This window comes from Balaenoptera acutorostrata, chromosome 16, assembly GCF_949987535.1.
Source record: "Balaenoptera acutorostrata chromosome 16, mBalAcu1.1, whole genome shotgun sequence".
In the NCBI taxonomy this organism is placed as follows: domain Eukaryota; kingdom Metazoa; phylum Chordata; class Mammalia; order Artiodactyla; family Balaenopteridae; genus Balaenoptera; species Balaenoptera acutorostrata.
In genome coordinates this window covers 35,798,412-35,817,689 of record NC_080079.1, presented here as the reverse complement: position 1 = coordinate 35,817,689, position 19,278 = coordinate 35,798,412, and the positions used below count along the sequence as shown (strand labels likewise).

Genomic DNA, 19,278 nt, shown 5'->3' with positions numbered 1-19,278 from the left:
CTCCAATAAAGATGTTTAAAAAAAAAATAGTTTGCTTTGGTATCGTTACATTGAATATTTTCTCATTGACCAAGGGCAAACTTAAGCTAATTCCTCCCTTTCTGTTTTTCACATGCCCAGCATGGTGCAGACCCCACAAAGAAAAATAGAGATGGAAATACTCCCTTGGATCTTGTTAAAGATGGAGATACAGATATTCAAGATCTACTTAGGGGAGATGCAGCTTTGTTGGATGCTGCCAAGAAGGGTTGTTTAGCCAGAGTAAAGAAGTTGTCTTCACCAGATAATGTGAATTGCCGTGATACCCAAGGCCGACATTCAACACCTTTACATTTAGCAGGTAAGTGAATGAAGTGTCACAGATTTAGGCTGGTGACATCTAAGATTGGTTTTACCCGAGTACAATATTTCCTGTAAGTAAATTTGAAAGATTCAAATCAAGTATCTTCTAATACAACAATTATACTCTAGTGTATTTGTACAGGGCCATGTTCACTTTAGCACTAGCATGTTACATTCATTAAGAACAATCAAAAGAGGCTCTGCCAGTCACCATGTGCTTTGGAACCTTTATTCCAGGTCATCATATTGTTTGAATCATCTTTGTGAGTGTGTTTTGGCTACAGAAACTTTAAAAATAAGCCTGCTGAGCTGGCCATCCTCATGGAACGCTAAATCTTTCCATTCTTCTAATGATAGCTGTTAAGCATAAGCAGAAAAAATCTTTAAAGACTTCCAGAAATTACATAAACTTCTTGTCATTTGTCATATTAGTTTGTAAGGCCTGCCTTAACAAATTACCACAGACTAGGTGGCTTAAACAACAGAAATGTATTTTCTCAGTTCTGGAAATGTTGGCAGGATTGGTTTCTTCTGAGGCCTCTCTCCTTGGCTTGCAGATGGCCACCTTCTCTCGGGGGCCTCACGTGGCCTTTTCTCTGTGTATGTGCATCACTGGTGTCTCTATGTCCTAATCTCCCCTTCTTATAAGGACAACAGTCACATTAAATTAGGGTTGACCCTAACGGCCTTGTTTTAAGTTAATTATCTCTTGAAAGGCTTTATCTCCAAATATAGTCACATTCTAAGGTACTAGTGGTTAAGGGCTTCAACACAGGATATTTGGGGAATACAGTTGAGTACAAAACATTTGTTCTAAGTTTTCACTCATAAAATTGGCTCAATGTATCTTTGTCTTCACTGCATGTAATGCAGCATTGTGATTTCAGCACAGCTTTTTGAGCTGCACTGAAGATGTTAGGGGGACTTCCCTGGCGGTCCAGTGGTTAAGACTCCATGCTTCCACTGCAGGAGGCACGGGTTCAATCCCTGGTCAGGGAACTAAGATCCTGCATGCCACTTGGCCAAAAAATTTTTTTAAAATAAAAACAAAGTTACAAATGCATATTCCTTTTATAAAAAATAAAAAAATAAGGTGCTAGGGAATGGGCCATTAAAATCACTGAGCTACAACTAATACTTTAGTGGAGTTGCGTCATAGGCACATTTGACTCATACAAGTTTTATCTAGATACACGTGGTTTGAAAAGAGAAAAAAAAGGAATGCAGGTGTTTCTGCCACTTTGTATAATGTAGGAGGTGTAAGTTTACTCTTCTCTCAGTTCCTTTCAGTCTCACAGTGTGAGCAACTATGTTCCTAGGTTTTTGTTTTGGGAGGTTTTTTTGTTGTGTTTTTTGGCCACGCCTTGTGCAGCATGTAGGCTCTTAGTTCCGCAACCAGGTGTTGAACCCGGGCCCCCTGCAATGGAAGTGCGGAGTCCCAACCACTGGACTGCCAGGGAAGTCCCTTAAGAGATTATTTTAGTGTATGTGGTTTTTACCTTTAAATTATGACCCCATGTAAGTTGGAACCCCACTGGCAAAGGAAAAGAATTACTCCATCTATGTGTCTTTTAGAGCATTAAAAGTGCACTAAAAGTGATAAGCCACAAATGCTAACGAAGCGAGGTAAAGCTTTTCTTCTTCCACTGGCAATCAGGAGTTTCTAGTCCAGGTAAGACAAAATGTGGCCTGACCTCTGATTCGAATTGTGCTGTGCATAATTACGTATATTAGCTTTGTATCTTTATGGTAGCGTACCTAGAACATTTAATATTACTATTTAAGTCTGTGTTCTTTGTAAGTGGCAAATACGTTGTATACACAAAATGTTTCTTACTTATGTGGTATTATACCTTGAGATCTGGAAGGACTTTTGGATTTGGTGTAGTATTTAGCTTATGGTAGTTTTGTAGTTTTGTTTTTCTTTACTTGATCTTACTAAATTTTTTTTTTTTTTTTTTTTGCTTTAGATCTTTCAGCAAAAGGCTGAAAACTACAGTAAAAATGAATGAGTTAAATACTTTGAACTATTTTAAAGTTTCAAGTGATACCTGATTTTTATGTTGACAAAATTAAGTTCCAGATTTGTTTTCAAACTATTTGCTTTCAAACTATTGATTATGTGTCAAATAAAATACACATACTTTACTGTGAGCATGCATTTACTAAGATAGCTGACAGTTCCCAAAATGACAGCTGGAAGGTTACAGTACATTTATAAAATACTAAGTTTTATTACTTCATGGCTTTCGCAGCAGTAGATTCTGCTGCTTGTAGAGATATACACCCTTACATTCTCTCTAGCAAAAAGCATGTCCTTGTGGCCTTCTGGGGAAATGGGGCCCTGAGTCCCACACTGGTGTGTTGTCTTCTGCTCTGCCAGCCACTTGTGTTCCTAACTTGGCTTTTATACGATTGGATGCCTTTTGCTTGCAGCCTTGAGACCATGTACCTGAGTTCAGGAAGTTGTGTATACAACAACCATGAAAGCAGGGACTTTGGTAAGAAGGTTTTAAAAGGAAAGATTTAAGTATATCAGTCAATATAACTTTAGAGTCTCCAAAACAAATGGGTATCATTACTGAAAGCTTCCAACTTGAGGCCAGTGGGCAATTTTTTTTTCATAAGATAAATCTTTAATAGACTCCACTGGAGAATTTCAGATTTCTATAAAAATCTCTTATTTTTAAAATCCTATCTATTCTTTGTATATAGATATATACATATATGTAGCTATATTTTATATTAACAAGTAATTTTACTTTTTTTCTAAATTAGCTGGTTATAATAACTTAGAAGTTGCAGAGTATCTGCTACAACATGGAGCTGATGTGAATGCTCAAGACAAAGGAGGACTTATTCCTTTACACAATGCAGCATCTTATGGGGTAAGTTCTTTTGTGTTACCTTTAAAAATGTCTGAAATTTTCAAAGTGAAAATCAGTATTACAATTCAAAAGGAATTTAGTTTGACTTTCTCATTTTACAGAGAAGTAAATATGAGAGCTAAAGAGGTTAAATAACTTCCAAGTTTCAATTCCGAATCTATTATAGCTTGCCGTGTGACATGCAGCACGTTTTGTCTTTTGTTGTATTACCTTCCTTAGCACATATCTCTTATTTTCAGTGAGATGTTGGTGATTTTGTTTATTTGCTGGTGCCCAGAAACTCCATTGGGATTCATACGAATCTGTAGAGATGAGATGCGTTGTTCCTGACTTATAATAGCCTTGAATGTTAACAATCAGTATTGACCATCTTCAATTGATTAATTAAGGAAGGCTGCTGGTTTATAAATTGATGTTATCAGTTTTAACACTTAAATAAATTAGAAACTGTTAAAGTCCTATTAATTTAGTTCCTTCCTGTGTAGAATTCCTAACTATTTTCTAGATATTTTCTCAAGTTAGGTAAATGTCTACTACTGTAATTTTTAATCAGCTACCCATAAATTATGATGATGGGGGGAAAACACAGTTTTTCATTCTAGAGTAAGTTTGAAACTGGAAAAATAGGTATATAGCTGGTTTCTTTTTAAGAACTAAAGTACAATAAAATAATATTTCCGACTGTAACAGGAGTATTTTCTTTTACAGCATGTAGATGTAGCAGCTTTACTAATAAAGTATAATGCATGTGTCAATGCTACGGACAAATGGGCTTTCACACCTTTGCACGAAGCAGCCCAAAAGGGACGAACACAGCTTTGTGCTTTATTGTTGGCCCATGGAGCTGATCCAACTCTTAAAAATCAGGAAGGACAAACACCTTTAGATTTAGTTTCAGTAAGTGATGGGCTCTTTGAAAAATCTCAGTGCTTTCCTGACTTTTTAAAATTCACTTGGTATATATAAAATGTCTTTATGGTGAATGTGGCAAAATCTGGCTTTTAGCCCGATTTAAATTTTAGACCTCTTTGGTATTAAAATATAATGAGTAAATAATAGAATTATCAGTTACTGTAAGCTGAGTACTTTTAGAAATGGGAAAAAGAAGTATAAGGTATAGCTGCTTACATTAGTTAGGAAACAAGCAGGCAGGGCCCTCAGTGGATGCTGTTACAGTGCATAGGCCACAAGATGGTACAGGCCCATGGGTCTTTATGAACTTACCCAGCTGGGAACATGGCCTTCAGGGTGCAGCTGCAAAGCCTGCCTTTATAGAGATTTTCTTCCCTCCCAGCACTGCCTCATCCCAAAGATTTTATTGCTTACCCCACCAAAACTGTTCATGAAACAAGTTTGTTCCTCCAGTTCTCCATGGGAAGTCTTTTTTTCTTTCCTCTCCCAAGGAAACTCCTGTAGGTGTCTCCATTGTGGCCTCCAACCTCTGCTTTGGCCACTGTGATGCAGGTGCTTCTCTTGCCTCTGCCACTGAGGACATTGACCCAGAGCAGTGGAGGGAAAAGGGGAAGAAATTCTTCTTGAGGTGGAGAGGAAGGGGAGTCTCTTCTGCACACTGCTTTCTACTGAGATTCCACTGTTGCAAGTTACATTGAGAAGCTAATTTAGTTCAGCTGCATTGGGGGTTGGATAGAATTTTCTCAGCAGGCTGACAACCCAGCCATATTTGCAAGATTATTTCTTAAGGGAAATATCCTTCCAGTTCCAAACTACCTTAGAAGTGAACTTTTCTAATTCAGTCTGCACATACATTAGTCCACTAGATATAATTAAGTGACATTGAAACAGGGTGCACTAAGAACATGCATGGGTTTTAGAGTCAAACAGACCTGCTTTAGAATTCCAACTCTACCACTTTCAGTTGTACAGTCTTGCAAGTTGCCTAACCTCAAAGCCTCAGTTACTTAATCTCCAAATGCAGGTAAAATATATCTGGTTAATATGAAAATTAAATGAGGTGATGTATTTAAAGTCCTCAGCGTGGTATCAGGTACATAAAAAGCACCCAATAAATTGTGCTAATGTTACTTTTAAGTGTTAGATACCAACTATGTGTGTCATGGGAGTCCTCAGATTCAGGGGAAGAAAAAGGTGAGGATTGAAAGGGCAGTATAAATGAAAAGCCATGAAAACAAGTACTGTTTACTTCTTGCTGAATGTTAATTACTTAGTGTCTTAATTGAGCTTTGTTAAAGAATAGTTATTTGTTACTTATTAAATTAATATACCAGTAAAGTTGGGATTTTTTTTTCCATTCTAGCAGATTTGATTAAAATGATTATCTTTTTTCCTACCCTTCCAAATGTTCAATTTTGAAGAACAAATATATTACTGAATATTTTCCAAAAAAAACCCCAAAAAACTCATTTGTTTGGTAAAGTTCTATGTAGATTGAATTACGTCTTCAGAATGCCTTTAAAAGTTTTTAAATCTTTTTAAAATTTATATTTCTAAAATTCATTTCAGTGCTTTTCAATCATGATATCTTAGGATTTTTTTCTTGCTTTGCCACATTTAACAGTTTTATTTTGTATGTCTCAGAAGATGTGTTCTGTATTATGTTTTATGTTTAATAGCTGAATATTACTTATTTGGTTCACTTTTTAAAATAGTTTTTATATAATAAGCAATTCTAGTGCAAATCTGCTGGGTTTTTGTCATATTTTTTAATGCGTTCTATTGGGTATAGTGTAGAATTTTAAAACTTGCTTATTGCAGATTTCATCTCTCTGACATATACCCTAGGCAGATGATGTCAGTGCTCTCCTGACAGCAGCCATGCCCCCTTCTGCTCTGCCTTCATGTTATAAATCTCAAGTGCTTAATGGCGTGAGAAGCCCAGGAGCCACTGCAGATGCTCTGTCTTCAGGGCCATCCAGCCCGTCAAGCCTTTCTGCAGCCAGCAGTCTTGACAACTTATCTGGCAGTTTTTCTGAACTGTCTTCAGTAGTTAGTTCAAGTGGAACAGAGGGTGCTTCCAGTTTGGAGAAAAAGGAAGGTGAGACATTCAGCCAAAATAATTGGTATTGTAGCCACATATTTGTCATTTGGATTACTAAAAAACCATTTTTTTAACCTTAGATACAACTGTTAGTATCAGATTAACATAGCCTAAAAGTTTTAGCCTTTTATTGTTTTCTTTACATTAGTATTAGAATTCCTAATGAAACTTTCTCCCTCCGCGATGAGACTTGATGAGTGTTCTGCTGCTAACCTACTCTTTAGATGTAAACATACTTTTTGAAAGGTATAGAAGTCCTTTTGGTTGAGTACTTATGCCTTTATTTATCTCTTCCAGTGTATTATTACAGAATTATGAAATACTTTTAACCCCACATCAAAATACCTAATTTTGAATATCATTTTTTAAAAAGAAAAGAAAGGGAATTCCCTGGCGGTCCAGTGGTTAGGACTCAGCACTGTCACTGCTGTGGGCCTAGATTCAGTCCCTGGTTGGGGAACTAAGATCCCACAAGCCATGTGGCACAGCCAAAAAAAAAAAAGAAAAGAAAAAAAGACACATACCTACAGTCTCTTTATCTTTTACCTGTCAAAATTGATCTCACCCTATGCAACACTGGAACTTGTTTTCATAAACTTTTTTTGTAAAATAGCTTACCTCTTCAAAGATAGGGAAACTTTGCTTTTTTAATTGAGATATAATTGACATATAACATTTTATTAGTTTAAGCTGTATGGAAACATATTTTAAAGATACAATTAAAAATAAAATTTCTTAAAAAGAAAAGATTTCTTTGTAACATGAGAGTGCCCCATTGGTTAACTCTTTTCTTCTAATAATGTTGAAATTTTATAGCTTTCTCCTTGCGATTTTTGATGTTAAGTTAAATATTATATCCCAAACGGCTGTTAATATTTTGCTTCATCTTTACATTCTTCATGCATGTAATAATGTCACAAAACTTTGCTGTTATAATGTTGATATACATTATTCTGATATGAAATTTTGTTTACTGTGATTTTTTTAATTTTCTAGTTCCAGGAGTAGATTTTAGCATAACTCAGTTTGTAAGGAATCTTGGACTTGAACACCTAATGGATATATTTGAGAGAGAACAGGTAAGTACATGAGTTGTTTTGCTTGGTTTGGTGTTTGGGGGAACCTCAAGGGGAAAATAGAACATACTTGAAATGCCCTGAACCATTCAGCCTGTTGAGGGGTGAAAAGGATGTTTTTTTAAGAGACTGGAAATCAGTCAGTCTTCTAATTTGGCTTGTTCTTGGAATATCCATTTAGTTTATTAGCACATAAAAATTGTTTCTTGTGTAGTAGCAATAAAATAGCTTTCTCGAGTAAGTTTAGCGTATTCATTTCTTAAAAGTAAATTATCCTTGAGCTCAGTTTGTTCAATTCTGTTGTGTCAGTCACTACCCACTCTAAGCCTGACACTTCGCTAGCCACTATGGGGAGATACATAGACATACAAACTATGTATCTGGGCGTTTCTAGAACAGTCCTAATTTAAAGTATTCTGTCAGAATACATTTACTGATTTTTTGAGTCCAGAAAATATAATTATTATAGACTTGCACCCCTAAGGAGCTTGCGATCTAGTTAGGGAGCTATACCAAGAACATATAAAGAGTCAAGTTTCTGGCATAGAAATTATAAGAAAAAAAGAGTTACTACAAGCTGGACTGTTCAGGGAAAGCTTCATGGAAGATTTGTAAAAAAAAAAAAAAAAAAAACAAAAGCAGGATTTTAAAGAATGTCTTAAGTTTCACAAAATGGGAATAATATATTTGAGGTAAAAGGCTTAGTTTGAACAATGATGCTCAAGTTATCAGTTAGCATAGTCCAGAGTCTGTAGGAACATTACATTAAGACATTGTGTAAATAGGTTGGATGCAGAGTGATGGTAAAATAGTGTGCCTAAATGTGGCTAATTTGAAAATGCATTTTTGTTTTGCAGTTTAGTTCTGCTCAGGTTCTTATATTAAATGAAAATAATGATATTTTTGGTAGTTCATGACTCAACTTTCTGTTTAATTAGCTGCAACTTTTCAGTTTCAGTCTAACAGCTGGTGTGCTTTCATTTCTAATCTGTTCAAAATAATTTGAAATAAATGTATAAGTCTAATACATTGTGAGAACACCAATATATGAATGTCTTCCAAACAAGTCTTCTAAACAGTTTCATTCTCTTTTGTAAGATCACTTTGGATGTATTAGTTGAGATGGGGCACAAGGAGCTGAAGGAGATTGGAATCAATGCTTATGGACATAGACACAAACTAATTAAAGGAGTTGAGAGACTTATCTCTGGGCAACAAGGTATTTCATTTTAAGTTATTGCTATCATCAATGCATTGACACATGCATTAACAGCTTGCACAAAGGCAGCCCTCAACTTAATAAATGATCATTTTAAAATCTGCAACAGAGAGTCCACTTAATAAGCGTACTGAGTAGGATTCCAGAAACCTGGGATCGAATCTTAAATCTACCACTGTTAAGCTTCCTGAGCTGCTACCTTTAACTCTGTGAACCTAAGTGAAATGTCTGGGCCATTCAGAAATGTGGGTGTTGCTTTATCTCTGAAATTTTTTCCGTTATTTCCATTCACTTATTTCTGAAGTTATTGCAGCTCAAAAATTGTATGGTTCTAAAAGATCTGAAACTTGGATATCTAATATCTTATTGTAATATAATAGGTAATGACTAGGTGTTCAGGCCTGCCCATAAAATAATGTTGTGAATCTCTTTTGTTGTAAATAGTTAAATTCTAAACACTTGCAGTAAAAATATTGGGGAACAGTAATGTTGCAACTAAAGAAACTTAGCGAAACAAAGTTGAATAATATTTTATTTCTCTTGAATGTTGATACGTTAGGAAAATGCAAATTGCATTTGTTCAGTAGATATTCACACTTCCTGTATATCAGGTCTTGGGTATAAAAGATGAATTATTTTAGGTGTCAGAACCACATTTTAAGTTCATTGTTAAAACTGAGGGAGTGATGTACCCCAGGGTCAGAAGCATCCTGTAATTGAAGACCTGGCTGTACAACTGTGGTTAAAGACAAACCCCCATTAGCAAAAATGAGAGAATTTTTAGGGAAGGATGTATGCTAGCCAGGATGGGTCCATCTCTTGAAGAAGAAAAAAGAGAGCTTTGAAAATCAGGTGATTCAAGCTAAGAATGTTTTAAACTGGAATTCTGGAATAGAATTGATTAAAGGTAGATGCACTTTACTTGCCTGATAGGAACTGGGGCAAAACATTTAAAATGCGAGATAGTCTTGGATATTTCTAGTATAGAAGACAAAATTTTATGAGATAAAGAAGAGGGAAGGGGCTTCCCTGGTGGCGCAGTGGTTGAGAATCTGCCTGCCAATGCAGGGGATACGAGTTCGAGCCCTGGTCTGGGAAGATCCCACACGCCGCGGAGCAACTAGGCCTGTGAGCCACAACTACTGAGCCTGCGTGTCTGGAGCCTGTGCCCCGCAACAAGAGAGGCCGCGATAGTGAAAAGGCCCGCGCACCGCGATGAAGAGTGGCCCCCGCTTGCCGCAACTAGAGAAAGCCCTCACACGAAACGAAGACCCAGCACAGCCAAAAATAAATTAATTAATTAATTTTTTTAAAAAAAGAAGAAGAAGAGGGAAGACTCATGGCTCCCTGGAATGTTAGTATGAAGAGGAACTAGAACCCTCAGTTGTGGACTGCCATCATGACTCTACTAGAAAACACTGGATCTGATAGGATAGCAGTTAAGATTGATGAAAGGCTCAGGAAACAATGATGGAAACAGATATACTGCCTTCAAGTGTCAGAGGTCCGTACCTCCATGCTGCCTCTGGTCATTCTGATAACATCCAGCTACACTTTAGTAGGAACATTCATTCCTACATGGAGGAGAAACATCATGACACAATGACTGTGTCTGATCTAGCACATCAGGGTCACTTTCCTACATAAAGTTACCACCTTCCTCATTTTCATTTGAAGCCAGGATTCTATACCTATATTATACCCAATTTGCAAAATGGAACCAGTGGCAAGCTTCTGACAGTCTCTCATCTCGCTGACTTAACAGCCTTAGCTATCATTCAGTGCATCAGGTCAATAGATTACTTTTTCTGGGACTTCCCTGGTGGTGCAGTGGTGAAGAATCCGCCTGCCAATGCAGGGGACACAGGTTCGAGCCCTGGTCCGGGAAGATCCCACATGCCTTGGAGCAGCTAACCCCGTGCACCACAACTGCTGAAGCCCACGCGTCTAGAGTCCATGCTCCGCAACAAGAGAAGCCACCACAATGAGAAGCCTGCGCACCACAACAAAGAGCAACCCCCGCTCACTGCAACTAGCGAAAGCCTGCGCACAGCAACAAAGACCCAACGCAGCCAAAAATAAATAAATAAATTTATTTTTTTTAAAAATAGATTACTTGTTCTGATCTTTCAGCACTGATAAATGTCTTCTTGAGGCCATTAGAAGATGGCTTAGTCAAGTGTTTGTCAGACTTTATTCTGTTAAGTGTTTTTTCTATAAAATACCTCCTCTGTATAGTCTCCATAATTCCTGTAGACATTGTAATTCAGCCATATCTATACATCTTTATCAGAGTTTGGCATGTTGGTGGTAGTACTGTTACTCAGACCAGAACAGTGCTCTTAGTCTCCAGAGGCAAACCGCCATGCATTAACCCAGCAGTAAAGGATTTGAGCCTTAACTGAGAAAACAGTGGAGCTCTGGAGATCTTGTGGAAATCTGGAGAGTTGTGTTACAGATGTAACAAAGAAATTAGAAAATTCTGTTTTAAGATTCCATTTAAAAAGCTTTTGTGAGAGTAAAGATACAAAAATATATATGATTATCTTGACTGTTGACATTCAGAAAATATGACATTCATTGCTGAATTAAAGAATCTATCATGGGTTAGAATAAGCATTCCATCGTTAGTAGACTTTATGACTTCTCATTCTTGGATGATTTAAAATTACCTGAGGCCATGCAAGTTTCTTCCTCAGTTTTACAAAAAATAAAGGGACCAAATGCTGAAAGGGCTGCCTAGTTAATAAAGGAAATACTTTGAAGAAGAAAACATGTGACAGATAGGAAATGAAGAATAGAAAGATTTTCTGAACTATTCTCACAAAACCCTTATGACTTATAAGATAAAAAAAACAGTCATCTAAATGCAGTGTGATATTCTGGTTTGGATCCTGGAAAAGTAAAAGGACATTAGTGGGGGAAACTGGTGAAATCCAAATAAAGTCTGTAATTTACTTAATTTTTGACAGGTGTACTATGATTGTGTAAAATGGTAACATTAAGGAAACATTAATGTTCCTGATGGTAACATTAGGAAGTGGAGTAAGAGTACACAGGAACTCTCAGTGCTCTCAGCCTTCCTGTAAATCTAAATTATCCCAAAATAAAAAGTTTTTTAAAATTGATAGTAAGCATCAGATAAATTAGGTGGTTGTTTTGGGTTGATGTTTATTGGGGGGGGGGTGGTTTGGCAAATTTTTTTTTACCTTTAAATTTCATTTGATAGGTCTTAACCCATACTTAACTCTGAACACCTCTGGAAGTGGAACAATTCTCATAGATCTGTCTCCTGATGATAAAGAGTTTCAGTCTGTGGAGGAAGAGGTATGTTCATATACCTTAAATAAATGTTGGTTCAGTAGCTAAATTTCCCAGAAGTTTCCAGGTCTACCTGAACATGTATGTAGCAGGGTTTTTTAATGTCCCTAACTCTTTACCACCTGGAAAACTTCTGAAATCAGCATTTAAAGTACACTATCTCAGTAAACCTTAATTCTAATAACTTGGTTCAGCACTACAATTAATACACAGAATTCTGTTGAAGAAGAGGTTGCTAATATTTCCTTCTTTCATGAAGGCAATTGCAAAGCCCAGTATCGTAGACAAGACCCAGAACATGTGAATGCTACTTATCTAGGAAATTTTTTTCTAGCTTTCTTTCCACAAAACTCTTTTATCCACCAAAATCTTAGAATACTGCCTTGCACTTTGAAGAACATCATACCCTAATTGTGTGAGCTGAGCACAGAGATACAAAGTTGAGTGAGACTTAGTTCTAAAGCTCAGGAAACTCCAACTCTCAGTGATATACAAATTGTGCTTTATTAGAGCAAAACAAATGGGAACAAATAAATCATTGGGGTTTTTTTTGGTATGTCAGGTGGTTGGCTTTGTATGTTTAGCTCACCTATGCATCTGCTTGTTTCTTTTTCTTCCCGTAGTTTGCATTATATAATTTTCACCTGTATGTATTTTTAGATTGATTGTATTAGCTATCTGCTATCTCTCAAAAATAGTACATGTGAACTTATAGAACTCATTCCTTAAACAACAAAAATATTAAAAACCCATTTTGTATTCTCAAAAATAGAATCATATGGGTCAAGAACCATGTTCCCTAAATCAAAACACACAAAAGCTAACGCACGTATATTTGAAATATTTTTCCGTCAGATGCAGAGTACAGTCCGAGAGCACAGAGATGGAGGTCATGCAGGTGGAATCTTCAACAGATACAGTATTCTCAAGGTAATAAGTTAGTGAAAATAAAGTTTGCTGAGACCATAGTTTTCAAAGCCTGAAGCCATGATTAACTTTCACAAGAATGTAATCTGTCCAGCCCAATAAGTCTTTCACAGGGCATCAGGGGATGTTTTGGGAAATAATATGTCCTTGGAAGGTTAGGATCCTCAAATCTCTGTACTAAACACTAGTTCAGCCTCTGTTGAACTTATTTAAGTTTAGGGGTTATGCTTTATCTTGGGGTAAAGATAAATCCTGCAGGTTTAGGACTTTAAATATGTAAACTACTGTTAAGGTACTCTGTTGTAACAAAGTTGAATTTTTTTTGACTCATGGAAGGACTCCCGTGTTTATAATTACACCATGGTTTGTTTGTCCTAACTGTGACTACTCCAGGTTTCTGTGGGTCCCCACATATACCAATTTTTGGTAATTTTAGTAGTACTCCTTCTATACCTTCCATCTTTCCAAAAATAGTCTTTAAAAATAATGTTTTAAAGAGTCCTGACTGTTATTGGTATCAGTTACTCTTCTCAGGACCTTTTTCAGCTTTGCTAGTTTGTGTTGTTGTTGTTTAAGGTATATAGCAACCAAACTGCATGCTCTACTTGAGATGCATAATAATTTTCTATTAACTACATTGATATATTCTTAATCATTATAAGACTTAGAGTTATAATTAAAATGTGGCAAGTATCTTTCTAATACCTAAATTTTAAACTCAAAGGTGAACAGTATCAAATCTTTCAGCTGTGTTGTATTACTGTTTCACAATAATATACTATTATGAGTATACAAATAGATGTCATATTTTAGAATTTGTGAATACTAAAACTATTCATTGAGATTGCTGTGTTCATACTATTTAGAAATAAGATGATATAAAACAAGCACACATTCATTTTTCAGGTGAAAGGGTTATTCTTCTGGGAGCTGTATTTTATTAGTTCATATCATAGTATGACCTGAGTGACATCTTGAGATTTCTATTCATGGATAGATATATAGTAATTTTTAATAAGACAAATAATTATTCCTCCTACAGGCAAATTTCAGTCAAGTCCATTTTGTGTGCAAGCAGTAACAGAATGTGTAGAGGTTTGTCAAGGGTGAGGGCAGGGAAGAGAATATGTGTTTGATTTCCAAAGTTACTGAATTTGGGAGGTATGCTGTTTTCTTCCTCTATAAAGGTATTTTAATGTAATATCTAATAAAAGTTCTTTCATTGATAAAACTTTGTTCCCTTTTATTTTTAAACATTAATGAGCTCTGTTTATGCCAGTTGTGTGCCTTGATTATGTCTGTGATGGTATTTTGAGTTAATTTGAATGAAGACTAAAACCACCAGCTCCCAGATGTGTTCTAGAACCAGCAGGGGGCTGTAGCACCCTTAAATACAGCTAAGAAACAGCACTAGGATTGTGAATTTTGACAGTACTCCTAATGAAACCAGTATCCGTCTTTAACTCTTCTCCAGACAAATTTTAGGAATTGGAGGGATAGCGAAGGATAGAGGGAGTACTAGGTAGGGATGTGTGTGTGTGTGTGTGTTTGGTGTGGCTATTTCAATTTTTTTTTAACATCTTTATTGGAGTATAATTGCTTTACAGTGGTGTGTTAGTTTTTGCTTTATAACAAAGTGAATCAGTTATACATATACATATGTCCCCATATCCCCTCCCTCTTGCGTCTCCCTCCCACCCTCCCTATCCCACCCCTCTAGGTGGTCACAAAGCACTGAGCTGATCTCCCTGTGCTATGCAGCTGCTTCCCACTAGCTATCTATTTTACATTTGGTAGTGTATATATGTCTATGCCACTCTCTCACTTCGTCCCAGTTTACCCTTCCCCCTCCCCGTGTCCTCAGTCCATCCTCAGTCCATTCTCTACATCTGCGTCTTTATTCCTGTCCTGCCCCTAGGTTCTTCATAACCTTTTTTTTTTTTTTTTAAGTCAACATTTTAAGCTTTAATAATCTTCGGAAGCAGAATTTTTAAAATGTTTTGAACAGTGACATCACCACTAGAACAAGTACATGCCCTTCCAAGAGGACTGCTAGAAGGAAAACATCTACTTCGAAGTATGTAATTTCTAGATTGCCTGCTAAAACAACACATCATTTGATAAATCCTTCACACAATTTGCAGTGTTCTGATAATCAAAATATCATTTTAGACCAAGTTCTGATCATATCAGACAGCAAAAAATTTACCACACTAGTTCAGCTCTAGGCTAGGAAAAATCATTTAAAATAATTTGGAAAAACAGTCATGTATCAGTAGGTACAAGAGCAATATCTAATATAATCCTGACAAAGATGGTTAAAAATATAGATTTACTGCATTTTACCACTCCTAATAGAATCAAACAAGCAATCACTCAAAGTTCACCACTAAAAACAAGTATTCTTTCTTTTTTTTTTTTTTTTGGCTGCGTTGGATCTTCACTGCTACTCACAGGCTTTCTCTAGTTGTGGAGAATGGGGGCTACTCTTCGTTGCAGTGTGCGGCCTTCTCATTGCGGTGGCTTCTCTTATTGCAGAGCACGGGCTCCAGGCACGTGGGCTCCAGTATTTGCAGCACACGGGCTCAGTAGTTGTGGCTCACAGGCTCTAGAGCGCAGGCTCAGTAGTTGTGGTGCACAGGCTTAGTTGCTCCGCGGCATGTGGGATCTTCCCGGACCAGGGCTCTATCCCATGTCCCTTGTATTGGCAGGTGGATTCTTCAGCACTGCACCACCAGGGGAGTCCCAAAACAAGTATTCTTTTGGGAGCTAATAATACACACTCAGTTTAAATCTGTTCAGTGAACTGAACAGTCTAGACTCAGAATCAGCAAGGATATCCAAGGTTATTAAATGTTCCCACCTTCAGGGAATTCCAGTCATTGTTTTCCATAATTCCAAAGAGCAGATGCATAAAAATATTTTAAATGGAGTGAATACTAATATCTTTAAAATTACCAACATTTAGAAAATGCACTTCATCAAAATTTCTTCACCTTCAGTATAGTTGAATATTTTTGTTTCACTTTCACATTTACTCTTGCTTTTGCATATTGAAATATGTAAAATGCTCTTTATTTTACTCATCTATGCTAAGCACATGTTGCCAAGTTGCTGTCAAGTATTTAATCAATTTCCTATGCAATACTCAGTTCTAATTTCTTGGGGATATGCATACCAAGAGATGGGCAGTGGAATCTTTTTCTAACAAAGCATCACCAACTCGGAGACAAAAACCTCGGGTCAGATCCAGCAGAACGTTCTCCTCGCCGCTGTCATTCCGCCCTCGTATTCGGAGGTTTTTCAGCGAGCGGCCGCGGCCGACCGCCACCATATTGACGGGTTTCAGTCACAACACCGGAAACCTTTTTTTTTTTTTTTTTTTTGATTCCATATATATGTGTTAGCATACGGTATTTGTTTTTCTCTTACTGACTTACTTCACTCTGTATGACAGTCTCTAGGTCCATCCACCTCATTACAAATAACTCAGTTTCGTTTCTTTTTATGGCTGAGTAATATTCCATTGTATATATGTGCCACATCTTCTTTATCCATTCATCAGTCATTGGACACTTAGGTTGATTCCATGTCCTGGCTATTGTAAATAGTGCTGCAGTGAACATTGTAGTACATGTCTCTTTTTGAATCATGGTTTTCTCAGGGTATGTGCCCAGTAGTGGGATTGCTGGGTCATATGGTAGTTCTATTTTTAGTTTTTTAAGGAACCTCCATACTGTTCTCCATAGTGGCTGTATCGGTTTACATTCCCACCAACAGTGCAAGAGGGTTCCCTTTTCTCCACACCCTCTCCAGCATTTATTGTGTGTAGATTTTCTGATGATGGCCATTCTGACTTGTGTATTTCAAATATTTTTAATTAAAAACAGATAAAGATGGTACTTTGAGCCAGATAAAGCAGGGGGGAAAAGATAGTATTCTCTTTCTTATACTTCCATACAGAACTCAGCATGTCTGATTTGGAGATGTTTTAGCAGTAATTCTAAAGTAATGAGAATGGAAGTATTTTAATCAATTAACAGTACTCTTGACCTTTACATATAGCTTTTTTCCCCTTTGTAGTTTTTTGATTTCCAAAATGTACCTATATTTCCATTTTTATGGTTGGGTTAAAGTTTTTTAGTTGACTAAAAATAACACATAATTTATATTTCAGAGAAAAGTTTTGCCTCTCTTCTGGCCCTATGTGGCCCATTTTTGGATAAGATTGATTATTATGATCTAGAGATTTTATTTTTCTGGTTTCTTTTTAAAGATTCAGAAAGTTTGTAACAAGAAACTATGGGAAAGATATACTCACAGGAGGAAAGAAGTTTCTGAAGAAAACCACAACCATGCAAATGAAAGAATGCTATTTCATGGTAAGATTCCTCTCCCCCTACCCTACCACCATCCTCCTCCACATTTTTTGTCAGGTTTGAAATAATAATGAATCTTTATATTCCTCATGTCATTTAAAAAAATGAACAGTATTTCTGTAAATCTTTACATTTATATTTTTTTGGGTTTTTTTTGGCTGTGTTGGGTCTATGTTGCTGTGAACGAGGTTTCTCTAGATGCGGCGAGCAGGGGCTACTCTTCATTGCAGTGTGCAGGCTTCTCATTGCAGCGGCTTCTCTTGTTGATAAGCACGGGCTCTAGGCATGTGGGCTTCAGTAGTTGTGGCGCATGGGCTCAGTAGTTGTGGCTCGCGGGCTCTAGAGCACAGGCTCAGTAGTTGTGGCGCATGGGCTTTGTTGCTCCGTGGCATGTGGGATCTTCCAGACCAGGGATCCAACCCGTGTCCCCTGCATTTGCAGGCGGATTCTTAACCACTGCACCACCAGGGAAGTCCCTGTATTTTTAACGTCTTTTGAGTTTGCATGTTTTACAGTGGGTAGTGTATAAATAGGATTACCATAACAAAAAGTGTAGAAATGAGAATGTTGACTATTCATATTTTCCCTTTTATTTTAATATAGTTGATTTTGTGTGATGATTACTCTGAAAAATGGTGTGTTTTACTTTTTTTTTTTTTTTTTTTTTTTTTTAAAGAAATTCACGTTCTTTTATTTATTTATTTATTTATGACTGTGTTGGGTCTTCGTTTCTGTGCGAGGGCTTTCTCTAGTTGTGGCAAGTGGAGACCACTCTTCATCGCGGTGCGCGGGCCTCTCACTGTCGCGGCCTCTCTTGTTGTGGAGCACAGGCTCCACATGCGCAGGCTCAGCAATTGTGGCTCACGGGCCCAGTTGCTCCGTGGCATGTGGGATCTTCCCAGACCAGGGCTCGAACCCGTGTGCCCTGCATTGGCAGGCAGATTCTCAACCACTGCGCCACCAGGGAAGCCCGTGTGTTTTACTTTTAACTGGTTGGGTGAATTAAAGTTAAAATAAGATCTGAAAATTGCCTCAGAAGAATATATACATCCTGTTCTGACTGTGATTCTAAGTGTCAAGGCTACATTTAACTTCAGCAAAAAGAGCATTGTCATTGAACCTGTGGAGTTTTCTGAGAACTTTTGTTGAATTGAGAGCACCATTACTTGTCATTCTTGAAATTTCCTGTTTATGTTGCAAGTTGGCAGGTGTTGATGATTGGTGTTTCATGTTTATAGCAAAAATTAATATAGATATTAATGTAGTGTTTATCAAGTCTTCAAGCACATTACCCATGATCTGGCCAGTCTGTTCCTTCATTTGGCTTTGATTGCAGAAAATTTTTAGAGACTGGTAAAGTTCTATAAAACACAGCATTTAAATGTCACAGTCCCCTGGAAGAATGGCTATAGCAGACTGAATTGGTATATAATATATAAATGGTACTTCTCATTCCAAAACCCTAAAAATCATTGTGATAATTTCTTGGCACAGAGCATATTTATTTATGTATTGACTTGATGGTTGTAATGAATGATTTTTTCTGTTTTATAATAGAAATGGTTTTGGTTTTTCCAAATTCAAATAAGTTATTGTATTCTTCAGTATTTCTATAAAGTGGAATTCAGTGTATTTTCCTGTCCCTTTATGAACAGGGACACTGATCTTGATGGATCAGTTAGTTGTGTTACATTGGCTTTTCCCAACCCCCAGCCTCACTCCACTCCCTGGCCTGGTACCCATGCTTAGTACCTCCTCTCCTTTGGCTAAGCTTTTTCTTGGCACACGTGCAAGGAAGGAGGAGAAAGAAGTCAATATGTAGGGAATGAAGGAACACACCACATTTACAGTTGAAATCTGATACTAGCAAGTGATAAAAGGTAGAGAAGTGGAAGGATAGGAGAGAGGAGGTGTAAAGAAGAAAATGAACATGAAAAGATCACTTTGGCCACTTTTGATATCTAGAAAAAGTACACAGATGTGGGCGTCATTGCATGACCTAATTGCATTCAGCCTTGCCATAAGAGGTGAATTATGAGACTCTTGGTTCTGGATATATATGAATTTGGGGCCTGGAATTTGATAACTCTAGCATTGATATTTCAGGTGA

The 19,278-nt window shown here is 37.0% G+C and overlaps 1 protein-coding gene across 3 annotated transcripts in view; it reads left to right on the top strand.

Moving 5' to 3' along the window:
- Positions 1-19,278, top strand: part of TNKS2 (tankyrase 2) — a 64,025-nt gene that overhangs the window by 38,072 nt on the left and 6,675 nt on the right. For 2 of the 3 annotated variants that reach the window (XM_057530810.1, XM_057530809.1), the window contains 9 exons: positions 121-340; positions 3,121-3,230; positions 3,939-4,127; positions 5,991-6,243; positions 7,243-7,325; positions 8,421-8,541; positions 11,771-11,868; positions 12,718-12,792; positions 17,066-17,171. In XM_057530810.1, the coding sequence (XP_057386793.1) occupies positions 121-340; positions 3,121-3,230; positions 3,939-4,127; positions 5,991-6,243; positions 7,243-7,325; positions 8,421-8,541; positions 11,771-11,868; positions 12,718-12,792; positions 17,066-17,171 (1,255 nt within the window). The remainder of the gene's footprint in view (positions 1-120; positions 341-3,120; positions 3,231-3,938; positions 4,128-5,990; positions 6,244-7,242; positions 7,326-8,420; positions 8,542-11,770; positions 11,869-12,717; positions 12,793-17,065; positions 17,172-19,278) is intronic. The other variant, XM_057530811.1, reaches the window with a different exon arrangement.